Raw genomic sequence first — 21,784 nt, forward strand, 5'->3', positions numbered from 1 at the left:
CTGATAATTATTATTAATGTTTGTTTAGTGGCCGCTGGCCCTGTGTTATTTTGCAAAAGTAACCCTGTGGCGAAGCAAGTTGAGTATCCCTGGTCTGGTGTGTAGGGTTTAGTGGCATCTAGTGGTGAGGTTGCAAATTACAACTAACTAAAACTCCTTTGTGCCAAGTGTGTAGGAAAACTACAGTGGCCGATGTGAAAGCCCAAGTGGCCTTATCTAAAGCCATTGTTGGGTTTGTCTGTTATGGGCTGCATAGAAGAGCTCATGCTAAGGTAACAGAAACAATGCAATTCTTAGTTTCAGGTGATTATAAACTAATGACAACATAGCTATGATTAGTAGTGATGGCGGAATGAAGTCTCATGAATTATTTTCTTTATTTTCTGAGCTCACTAGATGGTGCTTTTTGTTCAACAAAAGGTTTAAAACACACCAGATTTCTATTCTTTTAGCCTCTCTCTTTAAACCAAGAGCGCCATCTAGTGGGTTTGGAAAATAAAGAAAATGCTTCATGAGGCTTCATTCTGCCATCACTAATGATTAGTGTATCCCATTTCTGCCAATATAGCCCTCCTAAATCCTACACACTGGATCTTCAGCACAACGTTGGAGTGAATCACCATGATCCAGACACAGACTTTTCAAGATTAATAACTTTAAATAATTTTTGTGTGATATTGACAGCTATTCAGGGGATTTAGGGGGGCTGACATGAAAGACTACAGATGAAAACTAGCCTCCTGGTTTACTCTGGCATATTTACAGTAATGTTCATTAATATGCACTGACCGTGAGAAATAAACACAGTAAAATAAATATTGTTTTCTTTTTACTTTACTTAAAATGCTTAGTAAATAGCCTAATGTCTACTTTATCACTGTGACTGTTAAACAAATCAAGTACAAAATATAAATAAATGTGAATATATATTTAACCAATTTATTTTTGACCAAGTTTTTACATTTTGTTCCTGAAATCCAGCCTTAATCCAGCCCTCTGCTGGAATCAGAATAACCCCAATTTTTTGGATCGAGGTATCCTGATCCTACTAACAAGTTCTGACAACATACTGAAGATTTGATCCAGATCAAAACCATGACTGGATCACATAATCTGATTCTAGTAATCTTCAAAATTTGATTAGATCCGATAGCCAAAATCCAGTCAGATTACTTCTAACAACTGGGCCTGGGTGATGAAGACACAAACGACTCATTCTAAGGTAATGAATACACAACGATTCTTATTTTCAGGTGATAAAACACTAAAGAAAACACTTCTTTCTCATTTCTGCCAATATATCCCCTAAATCCTACACACTAGACCATTGAAGCTCAACCAGACATTCAAAGACATTCTGGTTTTGACTCTAGATTCCCTAATTAAGGTCAAGCTCTAAAAAATCCTTGGTCCTACCTTTCCCATAATGCAACACAACAGCATTTCTTAGGGGACCCTCTGGGTGTGTTCCAAATCACATACTTTTTTTCTTAACTTCCCTTTGCATGCAGTATGCACACAATCAGTACGTACTATTTCCTCATAACATTACACCTGGAACTTTGACCCTCTTGCTTATATAGCCATTACCATTAAGCTAAAACTACATGCATTGGAGATTCTAGCAAATTACCTTCACAACAGTAAAACTGCATAGGCTATATTCACTGTTAGTTATTAAATACATATGCTCTTTTGGTGTTGTATGTATTTATTTTATTCAATTAAACAGTTAATATTCCTGTTATTACTATTCATCTGATCATCACTGATCGTCACTTGAATGTTCTCATCTGTTATTGTGACTTCTGACAGCTGTCCATGAGCTGTCATCTGTTAATGTCTCAGTTGAGGTGACGGATCTTCCCCTGCGCAGAGGATTGTGGGTCAGAATACTCAGTCAAGCACGTTGGCTTGCATACTGCAGAATTGGACCGGATGTAGTTGAGCATCCTGGCACACTGCATTTGACATACTATGTAATGAGACATACTTTATCCTTTTCTGGCATACTATATTAGTATGGCAGTATGGGTAATGGAACATCAACACTGGCATCATCAGGGTCACTTTCTCAGACTCAGCTCTTCCTGAGCCACGGAAAACATGCAACTGTTTTCATGGGCAGAGAGCTCACGAGTGTCCATTTATTAGCACAATAACACAGTAAACTATGGCAGCCCTACAGTTTTGTGCAGGTAAAAGCAGCAGTACATATTTACAAAACAGCACAGTGTTGGAGGCCAATTTGAGCAAAATCTTTATTGACCGAGAAGAGCAATCACAAATGATGACAGAATATACAACCCCACCAGCATGCCAGCGTTTTCATAGAAACTGTACAATGTGAAGGAATGTATGGATCAGGAATACATTATTATTATCAGAAACAAAAAATAAGTTTTACATCCATATGTTCTGGTACAGTACGAGTCGATTTCAATCAATTCATGTTTCTGGTCATCTGTGTTTCAAAACCCTCCTCTCTCATTAAATATTGAGCATGTGTTTCTCTGGTAGTGTCATCTGACCCTTTGTTCCCACGCATTCTCTCTGAGAGGGTCACTGGGTAAAAAGGCTTCTCTCTCCTCACTACCAGCGTCTTTCTAGGGGCGAGCCTGGGCACCGCCGAGGTCTCCGGCAGCAGCAGCAGACGGTGCCTGGCTCAGCCTCGTCCTGTGCTTTCTCTGGTACTACTCCTCCACACCTGGGATCTCCTGACTGCAGGCTACGAGTTATGAAGCAATCTGAACGAGCGCGAGGGGGGGCTTTGTAAGGGGAATGATGTACATTAAGGCAAAGGGGAACAAGGAATTAAAACAAAAATGCTAAATTAGAAATGTTTGTCTCCACATGATCATAGTGCTAAGGCCTCATGGCTAAAAAGAACAAGAGTGCCGAGATTCATCAATACTGATTTTCACCATGTTTAGTATCTTTTCTCCAATTATGAACATTCAGTCCCGTCCAATTGCAGTTTATTTTGCAAAGCCTGTATCTGAGTAACCTGTATAAACAGTCTCTACTACAACAGGGCTACAGATGGTTATTGGTTGGTAGCGAGAGTAAGCCCTTGATATACAGACTACCTGATAGCAAGCACTGCTTTTACTCACAAGGCATGCTAAATAGACATTAATAGGTTTACACATTTGTTGATACATAAGGCAGCTTTTTTTTTTGTACCCACTTTTTACTCCCTTATTGACTTTGGTCCCAGTCCCCATTTGAAGGGGAGTGGGCGAATACATTTAGGGAAGGGAGAGAGGCGCCATAGAGCAGCTCTGAATGAAATGTTTTTACAAGGCAGGTATTGGTAATTATATCAAAAGACAGCAAGCAAAGAAAGCTGCAGGGAGGGAGGTGTCAGGGGGGCAGGGGGTTGTGGTGGGGCCTGCTATGCTATGGACACAACAGCTGATTAAAAGTGATGTGAATACAGTCACATTACACGACTATTGATACAATTATATAAAAAAAAAAGGCAAACAAAAGTTGATTGTACAGTTGCTTTTCCACATGTACTTCATACTGAGAGAGGAAGACACCATTCTGGAGAGGTGGAAGGCGGGGTTAATCTCTTCAAGCAGCAAAAAATCCAGGACAAAAGAAAAACAGGGCTGGGTGTGAGGAAGTAAGGTGCTACATGGCACAGCTTGGTGGGGGGTGGAGTCGGTGAGGATGGCAGGTTGGTGAACAAAGCTGGCTCGTGTGCAACCAATGAAATGTTTGATTGGGATTGGGAGGTGCTAGATGGACGGATGGGGGACGACTGCTGCTACAGATGCTGCTACAGATGCTGACAGAGAGGTGGGAGGGATGCCGGGGTGTTAAGACAGCGAGGCAGTAACTAAGGCATGAAATGCACAACAAAGTAAAAACAATTAAAAACAAAGAAGGCAGAAATGTTGGACACAGGGCGGGGATGGGGGATGGGGGGTGGCTGAGTAACGCACAGGGCTGGGGGAGTTTGATTCCCTCGCCCCTCAAACACAAAGGCCTCTTTTAGTCTTTCCAGTCTTTCTTGATGTTGAGGTTCCACTCCCAGGACAGGTGGTCATGCTTGTCGTCATCGGTAAATTTGGATTTGATGACATAGTTGCCGCGCGCCACCAAACCTTTAGGAGCCTCCTCCACCGTGGTCAGGAAGTCATATTCATTGGGACGAGGCCCATAGCTGCCCACCATGTAGTCCGATTTATCAACTGTTGACAAACAAGAGTGACATTATGGTCAGAGAGAAAAAGCACTGTATATGTGGAGATTATAGACACACTATATTTTTTGACTGTCAAAATATATATAATAGTGTGGGGGGTGGGGTGGAGGAGGAGGAAATAATATGAAAAGGTCTGGAATTTAAGCGGGACGTTGAGGTTTGTGGTCAGCACCTGGGGGGGTGGGGGGTGTCATTATGCGTCGCCGTGGCAAGGAGAGAAGAGGACGTCCTCCTTCTTCCTTGTAGAGCCTGCCCTGTGTGTCTGAAACGTTCACTTATAGCCTCCCTTTGGCATTTGGGCAGCTTTATAAAACTCTTGAACATGTAATGGCTCCTTAACTAGCAAGTTGACTTTACATAGACGGCATATCTTTTCAATTTCTCCTGGCATTGTGTTGTTTGGTTTGTTCACTGCTCCGTGACATGCGCGTTCAGCCTGATTTATGGTCCTGCGTTAAATCAACGACGTGTAGGGTACATGGCTACGCAGGAGGCTCGCCGTAGCCCCCGGCGTAGCCTGACGTGCACCTCCCAAAAAATGTAACTACACGTTGAGGTGACGCAGACCCAGCGCAGACCGAGAGGGCTGTGATTGGTTTGGTAGGTAGCAACGCATTTCCGGTTCCGTATTTCCAGATTGCGCCATCCCTGCCATCTTTAAACATCTTCGGTTGTGATGTAGATGTTGCAGTTTTAACATACTTTCTTCGACATCCAACAACTCCAACTCCAGCAAGATTTTCTCTCTCTTGGTCGCCATTGTTCACTGTGACCGGAAAAGCCGGAAGCTAAACAAAGAATCGACTACAGACGACGATAACCATTCAGGAAAGGAACGCAGCCCCCTACTGCTCTGGCAGTGAATTGCACCGCGACGAAATGGAGTGACAGAGAAGTTCGAAGGGTTCACGACAGCGTCACGGCAACGACGTAGGTACATCGTAGGTACGCTGCAGGACCATAAATCAGGCTTTAGTGTCGAGTGGGCGGAGGTGTTGATCCCACCCCCCCTCACCCTCCGCTCTCTCACTAAGCAGCCTCCCTCTGTCTCCTCTCACTCAGCCTCGATCTCATCAGCATGCACCACACACGCGCTGTCCCCCCCCCCCACACCTCGCGATTGCATTGTCATTTAAAAAAGACGTTGTGAAACAACCCTGCTATCACAACCCTACACTGTTTATATCGATGTAGGGTCAGGTTGCATATGATGCATACCAGTGTGCATCTCTCCTCTCTCACAATCTTTGCACAGCTCCGCCCCACTCACAAGTACTCCAGCAACACTTTTTAGAGCCCTAGCCTGACATGTGCCTCCACAGAAATGTAACTACTTGTTGTGCTGCGAAGGCCTCCTGTCTCTTTTTGTAAGCTGGAAACCATTTCCCTCAGTGGAAACGAAGCTTTTACTCACTTTAATTTCACAGATAAAAAAACAAATTGTGAAGACAATAAAGTCTCCACTAAATAGCATTTTAAATCTTGTGTGCGATTTATCCTGGCAGAAAACTGATCACTCACTCTTAACTCCTCTCCTGAACGTCTGCTGCACATACTTCAGACCCGAAACAATCTCCCTGTTCACCTGAGAAGACAAACATTGTTAAAGACAACAATAGATGTGATCTGCTGGAGTAATAATCAGGGTTAGAAATGAACAAAGACTTAAAGCAAGGTGTTGCTGGGAGGATGGAGAAATACAAAGTATCCTGTGGTGCATCTAACCCGTGTCTTTCATTGAGATATCAGAAGATGCCTCATTACAGTGTTGCTCTTTTCACAACTTTTACTACTACTGTCCTGCTATAGATACATGTGACCTCTGAGCATGGCTGGATATATACTAAATCAACGTCATGAATATACTACATCAATATGACATGAGACTGAATATTTCCTGGTATTTTATCTATGTAGAATGATACAGCTTAAATGTCGTACTGGCCTTAAAATAAATACAGTTTCAGTGGGACAAGGTTCAAGGTGATTTCGGGGCTGTTTTTGTTAGTAAATGGAAGAAATTTACGACACAGTGGAAAAAGCATCTTGACTAACTGATGTGTGAACTACAAGTGACTGGATATATACTGTATATGCCCTTCTTTGAAAATAACCATTTGTAACCCTGACTTCACTGTCACATTATTATTATCATAAGTGTGCAGTGTTTTGCTTCCAACATTAAATTAGCATTTTGCTACCAAGTGGACTCTGTTCTGCCAATATTTTTGGGAGTTGTCATCACTGACAAAGACATGTAATGATTTTGACTTCTTTTCAATCACCCAAATATCAGACATTTTTAAATGTCATCACTGTCAAACTGGATCAACTCTAATGCACTGGGACAATCACATTTCCATAGGGACATTAAATAACAAGGACAGATACACTCATATTCTCTGGAGACAGACTATAATCATTTTCCCTGTGTACTGCTGTAAACAGCAGCTCTCACCTTAAAGCTAATCTTTATTTTGTACTCGACTCCCTCCTTCAGAACAAATGCCTGCTTCTTAAAGGCCTCCAGGTCTCCTGTTACAAACCAAAAGAGAAAAAAAGCACAGGCATCAATATTTTGAGAATTTTTTTCAGAATGTGTGACATCATACCTTCACTCAGACGTTGTTTTCAAATCTATTTAGTGAAAATTGCTGTTTTGGTCAATGTTATGGGCTAAGTCACCATCCAGTGCTGTTGGTGGGTCAGTAAAATTCCAAGCTTGTGCAACTCCACCATCACCAATAAGTAAAGTACTTTACTAAGAAATGTTAAGCTTTAATAATTCAAACTAGAATTACTTCCATGTGGTTGAAAGCTTCTGTACACCAGATACAGTTACAGTTTATATACATGTCTGTGAAAACATGGATGCTTCACCCTCATCTTCCTCCCAGCAGCACAGAAGATCTACACAATTAGCACAGTTTCAAGGTGGGTACCCAAGATTAGTGTCAGCAATTCAGCATCTGACCCAATGTCTCCTCTTCTGTTCCTGAGATATGACGTTAAATAATGGCCAAAAAAAGTGTTTATGCATTGTAATGTTACAGTGAAGTCGACCTTTGACCTTTTAGACATAAAATGCCATCACTTCATCATTTTATCCTATTAAACATTTGTGTGACATTTTGTCATAATCAGAGTATCAATTCTTAAGTTATGGCCAAAATATGTTTTGTGAGGTCACAATGAACTTTGACTACCATATTCTTATTAGTTCATTCTCGAGTCCAAGTGGATGTTTGTGACAAATTTGAGAAAACTCCCTCAAGGCCTTCTTGAGATATTGAGTTCAAGAGAATGAGATGGATGCAAGATCACTCTGACCTTTGACCACCAAAATCTAATCAGTTCATTGATGAGTCCAAGTAAATGTTTAAGTGAAGTTGAAGTGATTCCCCCGAGGTCTTTGTGAGATACCGTGTTCACAAGAATGAGATGTCCGGATAGATGGACAACCTGAAAGCATAATGCCTCTGGCCACAGCTGTCGCTGGCGTGGAGGCATAAAAATGTTATCAATAAGGGGGGCCTATTATGCTTTTTCCTATTTTTCTGTCATGTATAGTTACCATGTTGTATGTTCATATTTAATGTGGGCAATGTTTCATGAGGTTAATGAGGTCAACTAATGTAGAAGTAACCCTTGTGAGAAAAACCTGACATCATCCTGAACACTCTGTTCCCAACTGTTTTTTCTACTTTAAAGACAAGCTGACACCAGTCTCTCAGTTTAAAAACCTCTGTGCTAACACTGCAACACTTCAGATAGGGTTTGGCATCCAGAAGCTGAATTAACTCCTTTACTGGCAGTGATCTGACTCACTGACTAAGTTTGTATGACTCATCTATTCTTACGTGAAGCTTGTGATGTTAAGTTTTTGTTGATAGTGTGTTGGGATTTTACTGAAGCCTATGGGCGTTGTTAAAGCTATAGTTAGTGGTGTAATGAACTGCTTCATACTGAAGGGTGTCAAATTATGATTCTGAGTATCCGTCCCCTTCATCTATGTAAGTGGGGATGGATGGAACATATTTAATTGATAAGACTGACTGATAAGATTCCTGGCAGGGACTTTCAAAAACCCACAATCAAACAAACTCTGAATTGTTTTCATTCTGTTTACAGGACGGCCAGTCATTATTTTTAGCTTAGAAAGTAGGAGAGTCAAGCCTGATGCAGGGAAAGGTAAGAACAGGACAGAATGTTCTGGACTGAATCAAATCTGGGTCAGCTGGGGAATGAGCAGCTCCAGAGGTGGGGTCTGAACCGCTAAATGGCCACTGGGAATATCATAACTACATTTGTACAATTCATAAGCCATCCAGGAAAAACAATCTATGAACCTCATCTACACCTCTCTACCTCTGTAGACTCAGTGAAACCATATTCATTTACAGCATGCTAAGCACAGACTCAAACCTTCACAGATTGATCTGGAAGTACAGTAATGCTGGATGAAAATCAAAATAGACTCAGTGCAGGTCAGGAGTGATGCTGCATGTGACTGGCACAAATACAGTTACTAGGAAGAGGACACAGAAGAGGACATCAGTGTTGAGATGATGTGCGGAGATTGTGGTGATCAGTTTATTAATGTTTGGGTCAACAAGAGCTGCCTATGACTTCTTTACAAGATCCAATCTGTCAACATGATCTGAGGGCATCCATACTGCTGATGAGCTCCATCCTGTTTTCACTCAAGGCAAACATTTAATGTTACAAGTAAGCATTCTCTATTTCCAACAAGGACCCACCTTGCAGATCCAGCACCAGGGGGTTTGGGGCATCTTCACAGATCAGAGACATCCGGGTCACTTGAACATTTGTAACACTGGGATCTGCGACGGAATCAAAGAAACAAAAATTATGACAAACATACTCTCCCAGACGTGAAATTTTAGACACTTTACACTCTTAACAGCTCCTTATTAAACACCTTTGACTGTATTCACCACTTCAACCACTAACGTCTTTTTTTATACTGACTTTATACAGACTTGTTGAATTTCTATCTAACCAGAGAAACAATAACATTTGTCACTGTGACACACCTCGCAAATTAAAAGGTAGCCTACAGCAGCAACCTGCTGACGGTGTCACTGCACTAAATTCAACTTGTACTGCATTAGTTATAAGAAACATGACAACATGACTAACAAAATATCATATTTGTTTGTTGCACATACTAATAGAGCCAATAGTGTTTGACAGGCCATGAGCTAGCTACTGCTGAGCTGACCTACTGCAACATGAAGGCGATCACATTTCAGCAGAGGTGGTACGGGAGGAAGATGCACACAGCACACCTTGTGTATGTTTACTAGAATGTTCATGTGTCTTTTGGGCTGACGAGTCGAGACACGGTAGAGTTAGTCTAGAGTTAGTCTTTAAGAAAACTGAAACAGTCAAAAACTCCCTCTCTGCCTTTTCTTCCTATTAAGTGTTTATTAGCGACTGGCAAACCAGCATAGAGGTGTTTTACTGCCACCGTGTGTGCTGGAGTCTCTACAATCTCATTACGTTCCACTCCAGCCTGTTTTCACTCTGGACTCATTATATACCGACACTTTGTCGGTGATATCTACACACAAAGGCACTTTTCACAGTGGTATGATATGCACCAAGAGGAGGCTCTTTCTGACGCCGTTGGCAACAACTGAATTTGTCAAACACCACCACTTTGTCAGTGGATGTCAACGTCAGACAAGGACGCACAGAGGCACTCTTTGCTGCACTATGATACGCACTGGGCGGTGGCTATTTCTGACACCACCAGCAGCTACCGTAGTATAAATAGTGAGAAAGTCCATATAGGGCGAGCGAGAAGGGAGGCTGATATGTCAAACAAACACAAGAACTAGGAGCCCGCTGTTCATTTCCTGTGTGAAACCAAAAGTTAATGTAATTATTTCAATAGCAATGTAGTGTGCCAGTATGTGTGGCATGCTACAGTAGTGTCAGACTTGACATAATGTTAGAGAGAACTGTACTTCTTTTAAGCCATACCACGTTGTTTGTTTCTATTTTTTAAAGATTTTTGGGGGCTTTTTTACAATAGGACAGAAGTGTGAAGAGGGGAGAGAGAGGGGATGACATGCAGCAAATGGCCGCAGATTGGAATCAAACGTGACATTGCCTTTGTGCACGGGACACCCACTCCACCCACTGAGCTACTGGGCGCCACGCTGTTTGTCTCTAAACCTAACCAGGGACTTTTGTTGCCTAAGCCTAAGGAAATAAACCTAAAAACAAATTGTTTTACCTACACTGTTAGTTAATTAAGAAAACGACTGCATGCATGTAACAAGCAGAAGCTGAATGTATTTTGAAAAGACACAATGCATGTCACAAGAGTCTATCTAAATGCAAACTGTGAATGTCCGACACAGATACAGGAGGCTACCTAGTGCGTCATATTTTAACATTTAGGGTCCACTGGCAAAGCGGCGAGTTGAGATGAGAACGGGTCATCCACTCTAGAGTTGCTGTGGAGTCAAGTGTGACACCTAGTGTTACAATTTAGTACACAAGTCTGATCCAGTGTTTGATCTAATTTCAAACTAGGGCTGCGACTAACAATTTATTTTCATTGTCGAGTAATCTAATTGATTAGTTGTTTGCTCTATAAAATGTCAGAAAATGGTTAAAAAAAAACAGTTCAGGAGCTGAAATCAGTTTTTTACTTTTTTCTTTAAAAAATTATTCAAACTTATCAATTGATTGTCAAATTAGTTTGCAATAAATTTAATAGTGACAACTAATCAATTAAACGTTGACGCTCTATTTCAAACCAGTTTGAAAATAATCACACCTGTCCAACCCTCCAATTAATGTCCTGGTATTTGTTGTGACAACACTTGTCTGCACACAACTTATCCAGGCTCTATGCAGGAGGCCTGCACATGATGCATGTGTCCTGCAAAAAGCAGCTGTCTAAGTGCGTGGGCTCAGGGGAAGTGAAATCAGGACAGCTCTGCTGTAGTTGGGACAGCCTCTGCATTAATTACACTTTAGTTTTTTCTCAGTCCCACTGAAGCAGCCGTTTCTCTTCACTGAGAGACAGCATCCTAATTTAGCAGGAGTTCAACACACTGGCAAATACTGGGTCACAGGTTACCACGAATGCACACTGAATACACACAACACTGGCTTTCTGACCAAGCTTACAGGATGTGAAAATCTGGAAAAGTCACCAATATTGCACCTTAGCCTACTGTCAATTCATCTAAGTTGCAATGACATGACCTGCATCTAATCTTATGGTATGATATCAAACTTTGGCTTCCTGTTTTTCCAGGACAAACACAAAGTCAAACCACAAATGCTGTGACACAAACAAGCTCTGGATTGATATATCAATTTAATGATCAACAATCCAATCACACTGATGCAAAGTGAAAACATCGATCCATATTGTCATCTTTAGCATAGGGTTTTATTTTGAAAGTCTGTGTCACTGTCAAACAGTGGCAGGCAGATAACAAGCAGCCGAGAGAAAGACGATGAGGATAAAGTTATTTAATCGGGAATAAATCAGCAGAGTGAAAATATTTTGGATTTTGGAGAAAATACAGGATAAGAGACAAAGCACATGGCGTATGTAAGCAATTATGTTACCAGATAAAACACGACGTGACGTAACGTAACCTGCCTGGACGAGCGTCTCACTCCGCCAGCTTCTTGCTTTAGCAACATTAGCTGCCCTGTTTTAACATGTTCGGCTGAATTAATGTGCATGTAGGGTGAAACTCAACCGAGGTGTTCTGTTGGGGGAATGCAGTGACTTTAACCACCGGTGAGTAAGAAAGATTATAACGCTGCATGTAATTTGTTAAGCTATGAGAAGAGGAAAAATGTCCGCTAGTCGCTAGGCAAATTTATGCAGTCTAAACATACTTAAGCTAATAATGAGTTGAATGTTGTACTTTTCTTGAATGATCTTGTCAATCTGTGTTTATGGCTGTTTGGAGAAGTTTTCCTTCAGGGCTTAAAGCCAGATATCACTGATGTTTTATGAAAAAGATTATGGTTTGGGTTACAATGAAAAGATTTCTTCCAGAAGGGTCTCTCTGTCAGAAAGCCCTGAAGGTTAACTTATCCCATTTGCTTTTTCATTTGTGTCAGTGGAATCAGTTTAAAGTGAACTTTACTGTACTCATTATTTATGTGTTGTTTATGTGTTTTATGGCCAAAAGTAAAAAAGAGAGGGGCGGCAGCATCTTCTGTGACTGACTGTGTTAATAAATGGGCATTTACCGCCTAATATCTATAGCAGACCTCTGAATCATATTGAATCAACATTGTATCGTGGCACACTTTGCAATATCGGAAAATATTGTCACGTTGTCCAAAGAATCAATATAATATCCTATTGTGATGAAACTGGTGATTTACACCCCTATCCTGGCAGATTTTTTGACAATATCCTGTCGGATATTGTCAAAAAATCCACTATTATGCATCACTAGTGCTAACCATGCAACAGATCGTAAATGTGCAACATTCACAACATTTTTTGCTGACACCAGATATCAAGCAAAAGCCACAGACTGTATAGAGTTGTTATGAGCCATAAAAGGAACCTGACCGGGCAAAGCCTCTGATCCACCAGGCAGCTGCCTCCATCTCATTCAGACTTACCCTGAGGCTGGATGTGTAGCTGCCTTTACCCATCACAGACATCTTCACCGAGTGGACAGGACGATTTGACAGAGTTTAACAATTTTACCCCGTAAAGCAGCGTGAGAGCGAGTAGCACTGACTCTGCAGCTACTTCTGGGGACTGAAATGTCCCCACAAGTACACTGCTGCACACTGACTGACTGAGACAACATCTATCTAACAACCACCAATTTTCAATTTCTTGATTTTCTTGCTCACACACACACACACACAAGCACGCATTCAAACACAAACTACAATGCATTACCAATCTCAGTGGTCCCAGAACCAAGCAGGGTTTCCTTATATTTGCGTAGGCTTTCATCATCCTTATCCAACTCTTGGATCTCTTTCACTGTCTTCTGAGCTGGAGGTTTGTAGTTCACCGGTTCTGGCTCTTCATTTTCAGCGGCAATGGCTGCTAGCTGCTCCGTAGTTAAGTCATCCTCCGCCATGTCTGGAGACAGTGTGGGTGCAAGGGGAGGAAAATGAAGCAGGTAGGGTTGAGAAGAAGAAGAAGAAGAAGAAAAATTAAGACTTTCCAATGCGCAGCATGCAGAGAATTCCTCCTGTATTCCTAATGTACACTTGCCTCTTGGAGAAGACGTTGTAAATCACTGGACGAACGGATGACCACAACAATAATGCAAGTGAGGAGTGCTGATGGAAAGTGTCCAACCTACTGGAACTGTAGCTGCTCTGGTGTTGCTCTGTGAGGTTGTGCTGATAAGGCTTCTGCAGCAGCATTTATCCTTACACTCCTGCTGCTGATGACCTAACTCTGGCTGCTGTGTGTTATCATCTAAACACATTTCTCTGAAGTAACATCATCACCAGTAGGAGAGTCATGAATGAGGCATCACATGATACATAGCCTCTCCAGGGTGGGGGGTACAGACCCTCTCAGGCTTAGACATTATTTAGGTCATAGCAAAAGGACTGTGTTCTTTTGACATGAGAAAAAAATTAGCCCACAGGGATGTTATAGAGAAAAGTGGACTAATCAAACCATCAACACTCTCACTTCTTTTATTCTTGCAATAAGTAAAAAGTAAAAGTAAATACATGCAGGTAATGTAGTGTATGTTTATTTATTTATTTATTTATGTGCCTGCATGGAAAACACAGTGTGTTAAGAAAAATCTGAACTACAAGCACAAGATTACTTTAGGGTAAATAAAACACTTTCTAAAGGAAGCCATACAATTCATATCAGGAAATGAACACTCAAGAGACAAACCCACAAGTTAAATTAAAGCTAAGCTAATGAGTGTATGTTTCACTCTGGCAGTAAATAGCATCGTGTATTCATTCTGTATTTCCTTAAAACAGGGTCATCCTGTGCTAAGGAGGTTAATGTTGGACAAAAAAAAACCTCTGCTGAAACAAAAAACAATTAACAAAAGCAGGAAGAGCTGTGTTTATGCCAAAAGACTTGACATCCACATTAAGGCCATCCCACACACAGAACTACACAGGCCTTGAAAGAAAAACATTTGAATCATTATGTCCATTCCTTGAAGTTACTTTCTCCAACAACCCCTTAGTGTTGGTTGTTTATCTTCAATTAAAGTTGTTTGTCATATTTGCCAAAACTTTCACTATATCCACACAGCAGTACACGAGACAGATGACATATATTCCTCTGCCTCCTCATATTGCCTCTAATGGCATTACTGCATGTGAACAAAAAAAGGAGGAGTCTCTAAAGCAGCTGTCAATCATGTCACTCACTGCTGCTGATCTGCAGTCAAACTGTCAAACTAGGCAGCACAGATCAAATATGAAATATAAATGAATAGCGTATTTCTCATCTTAAATTTTTCAGAAACATATTTTAGTGTACTGTTTAGCTGTCAAATGAGGAAAAGGTTTGGGTGCCTTGGTGTGTTGCTCGACCATTTCCAACATGGCAGCCGGGTCACAAACTTTCTCATTTTACATCTTAAAAGTACACCAATGCCAGGCTCAGAGTGTCTGTTCTGACAGTTACTGTGTCAGATTAGGCGACTGTGGAGGCATAAAATCTTGCTGTGACTTGGTCGACAGACATGACAGACTACACGTTTGTCCATGACCAATCATCCCTGGTCGTCTTTCACGCTGTGCGTGATGTCATCTGATTATTCTTATCCTATTTTTATTATTATTATCATTATTTCAGTCACTATGGCTGTTCATGCCCAGCCAAACTGTTACTGTAGAAATGTAAAAAGCGCCACCAGATGTCAGGTGCTACATTTGAAGTACTGCATGCAAACTATGCAAGTCACCGAATCCTGCAAGTTCCTGCAAATGTTTCACAATAAAAGCTTTTTTAGAAAATGAAGGGATTCTCTCAACCAAAGTTATGAGGGGTTTTTGAGTTTAAACAGACACAGGAAGTGTTGAGTTTGAAATGACAGCACGATGCATTAAATTTAACAGGGCAAACAGGAGCAGATTAAAAATAAAAATAGAAAAGTACAGAGGGAACAAGAAAGGCTCCTTTCTAATGTAGTCTATTTCAAATGAAGCTGGTAGCCTCTGCAGTTGTGGTGAGTTAAAGCACCGCCACTATTTACAAATCTTATTCCTTTATATTTGTTCGTTGCTGTACAGTTGTCATGGCAGCAGACCCCTCTGTGTTTCTATTGGTCAAAGTGACAGCTGTGACGGGAGAAGTCATGGAAGATAAAAGAAAACTGAAACATGCCAGACATTCTGTTGGGATGTTGTGAGGCGTCCCAGACACACTATACAAGATGAAATGATTGATTATCGCATACAGTGTCGTTTCATTCACGATACGAGCCGACATCGTATGACACTGTGTCAGGCTATGATCAGGCTGATATAATGTAATGTGAACCTGACATTAAATACGTTTCTGAAAGGGGAAACATAGACAATGCAGTGAGAGAATCTTGATTCATATTTGATCAGCGCTGCCTACTTTGGCAGTGTGACTGCAGTTCACAAGCACTGATTGACATAACTGACAGCTGCGTTAGAGACTGCATGGCTCTGACTGGTTGTTTTCGGTGCGCCGCAGTATATTCGAGCAAATGCCATTAAAGGCAATAGGAGGAGGAGGAACATGATTGTTTTTCACAGACTGTCTCATATAATACTCTGTAGATACAGTGACAGTTTCAGCAAATATTGCAACAAGTTATTTTCATTAAAATAACCAACTGTAGCTTTAAGTGTAGCAATTTCATGACTGTATATAACTATAATAACATGTTGAGCTCTGCCTCTCTAGGAGAAATCCAAATGGTTGTTCTGTGCACAACATTAATTTGCAGTAATGTGGAAAACCCAGCAGAGTGAATTAAAGATGTAAACTCTGCAATAAGTCTTATGCTTTACTGTAGTGCCAAAAAATGCAGCTATTCAGCTGGCGTGAACAAATGGCACTGAAGACCCATGCAAGACTTGCAGAGACCAGACACACCAGGAGACATGCATGTGGGGCTGAAATCATTAGCCAATTAACTGATGAGTTGATCAACCAAAAATCAACTGGCAACCATTTTGATGATCAATTCATTAGTTAAGTCATTTTTAAAGCAAAAATGCTAAACTCTCTCTGCTTCTCAGCTGTGGGGATTTGCTGCTTTGGTCTATATTCTATGTAGTTTTTTTGGCAGGAAAATAGTAGGGATGCACCAAATATTCGGTAACCGAATATATTTGGCCGAATATTGCAAAAAAACACACATTTGGTATTCGGTGGAATAAGTGAAAAGCAAAGCTGAATAATAGCGGCGTGTTTTGACAACGCAATCAAACAGCGTGCGGTGACGGACGGAGTAAAATGTCGGCAGTGTGGCAATATTTTACTCTGTCCGTCACCGCACTCACATTTGTGACTAAAAATAGTTTTGTGCGAGCAAAATAAATCATTCAGCATGCTGTGTGAGTACAGATTTCAACCAGCAGCAGAAACTAAAGGCGAATCCCGCCGGCTGTGGGTTGAACAGGGGTCACAGACACAGACAGGAATGTATTCCTGTCAAATACAGCGGCCATAGTGCTTCACAGCGCAAGATAAGGCTTACTGGTGACAGAGAAGTCCGGCTCCAATAATGTCCTCTTCTTGGCGTCATGACTGCCCAAAAGTACCTGAACAGCTGAGCCGTGGCGGCACACAGGTATGTGACGTGTCAGAGGAGAAACGAGCCGTTCACATTTCTCTCTTTGTGGCAGGTAACGGCCCACAAACCTCACCGCACTTTAGGAACTGTTCTTTACTTATGAAGGGACTGTTCTTTACTTGTCAGAGGAGGAGGGTGGCTGGTTGATTTTTATTTCATTTATTTATTTTATTTTGATTCGCCCTATGTTCATCACTTATTGATGCTGTTTTTGAAGTATGAATAAGTCAATAAGTAATTTATTACATTGAAATATCATTGATGTATTATAGAAAAGTGATTTATCTTTTTATAAATAACAAAAGGCACATCTGCCTCATTTTCGCTGTGGTATCGTGATACTACTCAGAACCATGATACTTTCACTGGTATCGTACCGTTGGTCCCAATTTTGGTACTGTGACAACACTAATCTGGAGGGGGTTCATCTGCAAAAACTAATGAAAAACTAAACAACAGTATTCAGTATTCGGTACTCAGTATTCAGCCAAGCGTTTAATTTTATTCGGCTTTGGCCACAAATTTTCATTTCAGTGCATCCCTAATAATCAGCTGATTATTTAGTAATGACAATAGTTGTTACTTGATAATCCAATGATCTTTAAATTATTTTAAAAGAAGAAATCCCCCAAAACTCACTCAAATGTCAGCGTTTGCTGATGCCTCAGTCTTAAATGTTTTAGACTGTTGAAGCAAAATCTTGATGGACTTTTTTGTTTTGTTACTATTTTCTAACAAAACAATTAACTGATTAATGAAAAAACTAACTGCTAGAGATTGCAGAGATGCTTTCAGCTATAACCAAGCCTAACTGTGAGCTAATTTTACCTTCAATCCTCCCAAACAGTTCTAAAACAGTAATAATGCTTTAATGCCTACGTAAGATCAGTTTACATTACACAACAACAAGTTGTTCTACGTGATAGTACGGCTGCACAACCAACTGTATGACAAACAAAGTTACTGTTGGACTCATTTTAAATGAGGAGGTGAAAACAGCTGGTAAGTTTTTTCTATCTTAAGTTAACATAACTAATACTCTCAATAAGAGAGATGAGTTGTGATTATAACTGTAAAGATTCCTCCCTCTGGTTGGAAGTGAGAATCTCTGAGCATACCTCCTCCTAAGACTCTGACCTGCCCAAACTGGCAGCAGTCAGAGGAATGTATGCAAGACAGTAAAGGAACGAACTCTGCCGACTGAGGAGCTTTAGTCTGCAGTCACATAAACGTGCCTGAGCAGGGTCCAAAAAGCTGCTCAAAAATGTCACTTGCTCTTCCTTACTATTCCAATACACAAGTTCTGGCACATGGAGGAACCATTAAGAAGCATCTTTCAAATATTAATATGCACCAATTTAACCTCAACTGGTTGCACAGATTTTCAATGATCAAATTTCCCTTTAAAAAAACGATACATTTGCTTACGAAATTTGAATACAGTTTATTAGAGGCAAGTTCCCCAGTACCTTTGGATAATCAGAACATGACTTCAAAGATCATTCAACCTTTATGGAAATGACTGTGCAGACCCAGTAGAGAGGATGGGTGGGTCATAAAACAAAACACTGCAGCAAAGGAGTCCAGACTCATTTACTGAACAATCCTTTGATCTCGCATTGCACTCCACTGTTTTGCATACCTAAATTTGATATCCGCAAGAGACAAATTTTGGATCAAGCCTGTTTGTGATGACAGCAAAGGTGTTGGAGGAGGAGGGGGGGCTTTAGACTGAATGCATTATGTAACTGCTGGCATTAAACTCCATGTCACTCTGGTGAAATGTCAAGAAGGTCCTCTTCCCTTATCTTTAGGTAGAGTCTTCATGTACATGGCTGGAGTGGCAGGAAGTTGGTCTTAATGAACGATGTTCATGTTTTTTTTTTTTTGGCACACCACTGTTAATCCCTAAAAGGAAGTATGACTTCTTGATTGACGTCTTAAACTTGATTGTGTGTGGTTTGTTTTAACAGTTCAAATGGGCTAAAATTAAGGAGTTGGTCAGAATTAATATAACAGGTCTTGTCAAGTGTTGTCATCAAAAACATCAACATTAAGAAATTTCAGGATTGCACTGGAATCCAATGTGACAGGAACACCCCACCCAACCCAACCAAACGGGAAGAAGCAGCCTTTAACAGGGAACTCACTGAACTGGACAGAAAGCTAGTAGCTTAAATCCACATGTACAGAAGAGATGCACAGGAGGCTGGACTCTTAATGATGTTTACCTCTTTTGTCTGGGCCTGGGCTTCTTCTGTGTGAATCTATTTTAGTATTAAACAATGACAAACTGCAGGGCAGCAGCACTACCTATGCAGTCTCTTTTGGTCTCTGCTGGCCTGATATAAAGAGTAAATATCAGGTAATAAAGAAGTAGATGGATATTATGTGAACAAAAGAAAAATATTTTCCCATTGTGATAAATGTGCTACATAAGTTATTACTTGTACGTCAACGTAACAGATCACAGCTTTTAAAAATCAGTGGAAATACATAACACAATGTGTCCTGGAAAAAAGCGATAACACGATTATGGCCTTTGGCCAAGGCTACTGAACCAAAATGTCCACAGGTACAGCAAGTCAAGATTGCAGCTGTCAAGAAGCTAACCGCAGCTACCACTACGATACAGCAGTACCTTACATGTCATGACTGTGAGCTAGCTAATGGTACTACTGTCATGTCTTCAAAAAGCCGCTATCTCTTCTGACAGCGTACCGGTGTACGTTAACGGCAACACACTGCTAGCGGCAGAAGAAGTTAACGAGCTTGTGTGGTCAGTTGAGTTATACTCAACAATGCGGCCTCAACTTTTTCTTGGTGCCGACCCTCTCATACAGGGTGGGACTGAAGAAAGAGACAAGATGCTAGCTGGTTCGCTGAGAACAATTCAGCCAAGCTAACCAGAGCCTGCGGCTAACATTAGCCTGACAAGTTATTATCAGTCAACGGAGAGCAGGAGGGAGATCTAAACTGGTGCAGCGACGCGCGCCAGTCAAGGTTATTCTAGAAACGGTGTTATCGGCTGCTCTTGGAACTGAGGTCACTTACCTTTTATTTGATGCAGTGGTGATTTCAGGTGCCTTTGCAGCAATTGCGTCCGTTGCTTTGCGATCCCGTGGAAGTATGGCGAACGAGAGAACGGCGCCGCCCCGCGCGTGAGCTTTGTTTTTTCTGGGATGGCGAAGGCACGACCCGCCCTGCTCTGCCTCTGATTGGCTCATCCTGATATCCTTATCCTAACTCTAACCAACCTCACGCCTCATGGCTAAGGATAACCAATCCAACCAACGACGGCAGGGAGTTTTAGCCAATCAGAGGTAAAGTAGGGCGGGTCATTCCTTCGCCATCCTAGGAAAATAGCCGGGCGTCCGGCAACAGGTCCGCGCACACTGCACGCAAGTGGTGTGTGGCGCGGTGCCGCGCACCACCAAAAATCACATTTAATTTGTTGCATTTGTGCAAATCCCTAAAATACAAGAAATCTTACTATGCAAACGACCTGCTCGGCTATGTAGAAATATACAACTTAACAGACGCTGAAAATATTATGGTTTACTCTCGATTGAAGTCCAAATAACTTTGTTTTGTATTATTTATGATTTCTATCTTTATTCATTTAAATTGTTTCTGTAAAGTATTTTATTTTTTCTCTTTATTTTGGCTGTTTCTTCTACTCTGTTTCATTCCCATTTATATTGTTAATAATGGGGCATTGCCTTGTTGCTGAAATCTCTAAATTATTCAATAAAATTGATTTAAAAAAAATCACATTTAATAATCAATATGTGTAACTTCTTTAAAAACGTAAACAACAAATGCACTTTTTGTAATTGTGAAGGAGAAACAATTAAACATGTGTTTGTGATTGTTTTCATACCACTTGTTTAGGTTTGATTTACAAAGAAACTTTTCAAAACAATTTGAAAAAGATGTCACACTAACATTGATAACTACACTTTCTTAACAATCTCAATTTCTCAGTTGATAAAAAGTACATAAGCAACATATTTTAGCAAAACACTATATACATAAAATGATTAGGCTTAAAAGACTACCATCCTTTCATATTTTTAAATATACAAATTCTAAAGTATTGTTGACTACTGTTGAAAATTTAAAACTCAAAAATTGTAAAATACTAACCCTATTTACACGTTGGTTTTATTCCATTTACACATTTCTGTTTAGCAGACCCTGGAGGTTTCTGTTTTCCATGTTTCTTTGGTTTCACTACATATTATTTATATGTTGTGCAATTTAATTTATTATCTTATTTTTTACATTATGTTTATATTATTAAATATATTTTCTACAACTTTTATAATGCAAATCTGGAATGTACATACTTCATGTATTGAATGTATTCATCCCTTAAACAGAGTGAGGAGGAGACTATGTAACTTTTACACAAAATAACAGAATCTTGCAGTTACAAATGAAAATCTGTTATAGCCACCTTGTCTGGTATTACCACCAGCAATGGCAATTATTGCAAGAAATTTTTGGTAGATGACAGTGTAACTTACATCACTCTTCTGTACTTTAGCATCATCATTTCACATTATCCCTTTATAGTGACACACATTCAGCAAAATGGCTTTGCTTTTAATTAACCTACAACAGCACATTTTGTCACTGCTGACATCTAAATTGCTAAAGCTGACCTGGCTGATGTATTGAGAAATACACACAATCAAAAATATGACAATTGTGTTTTCATTTGGTCACATTTGGTTTTCATTCATTTTTT

The 21,784-nt window shown here is 40.5% G+C and overlaps 1 protein-coding gene across 1 annotated transcript; it reads right to left on the reverse strand.

Moving 5' to 3' along the window:
- Window positions 1–2,236: 2,236 nt before the first annotated feature.
- LOC125885750 (rho GDP-dissociation inhibitor 1-like) lies at window positions 2,237–20,213 on the reverse strand. Its single transcript, XM_049571509.1, has 6 exons — window positions 20,083–20,213; window positions 13,155–13,343; window positions 8,980–9,063; window positions 6,678–6,754; window positions 5,741–5,804; window positions 2,237–4,205 (listed from the first exon to the last, which is right to left on the reverse strand). The coding sequence occupies exons 2-6, from the start codon at window positions 13,339–13,341 to the stop codon at window positions 4,006–4,008; spliced, it is 612 nt and encodes a 203-aa protein (XP_049427466.1). The 5' UTR covers window positions 13,342–13,343; window positions 20,083–20,213; the 3' UTR covers window positions 2,237–4,005.
- Window positions 20,214–21,784: the final 1,571 nt, after the last annotated feature.

This window comes from Epinephelus fuscoguttatus, linkage group LG3 (assembly GCF_011397635.1).
Source record: "Epinephelus fuscoguttatus linkage group LG3, E.fuscoguttatus.final_Chr_v1".
Taxonomy (NCBI): Eukaryota; Metazoa; Chordata; class Actinopteri; order Perciformes; family Serranidae; genus Epinephelus; species Epinephelus fuscoguttatus.

Coding starts and splice junctions, on each gene's coding strand:
- LOC125885750 (XM_049571509.1), bottom strand. CDS start 13,341: ATGGCGGAGGATGACTTAACTACGGAGCAGCTAGCAGCCATTGCCGCT. Junction 9,064..13,154: donor TTCTGGGACCACTGAGATTG/GTAATGCATTGT, acceptor ATTCCGTCGCAG/ATCCCAGTGTTACAAATGTT. Junction 6,755..8,979: donor CCTGGTGCTGGATCTGCAAG/GTGGGTCCTTGT, acceptor GGTTTGTAACAG/GAGACCTGGAGGCCTTTAAG.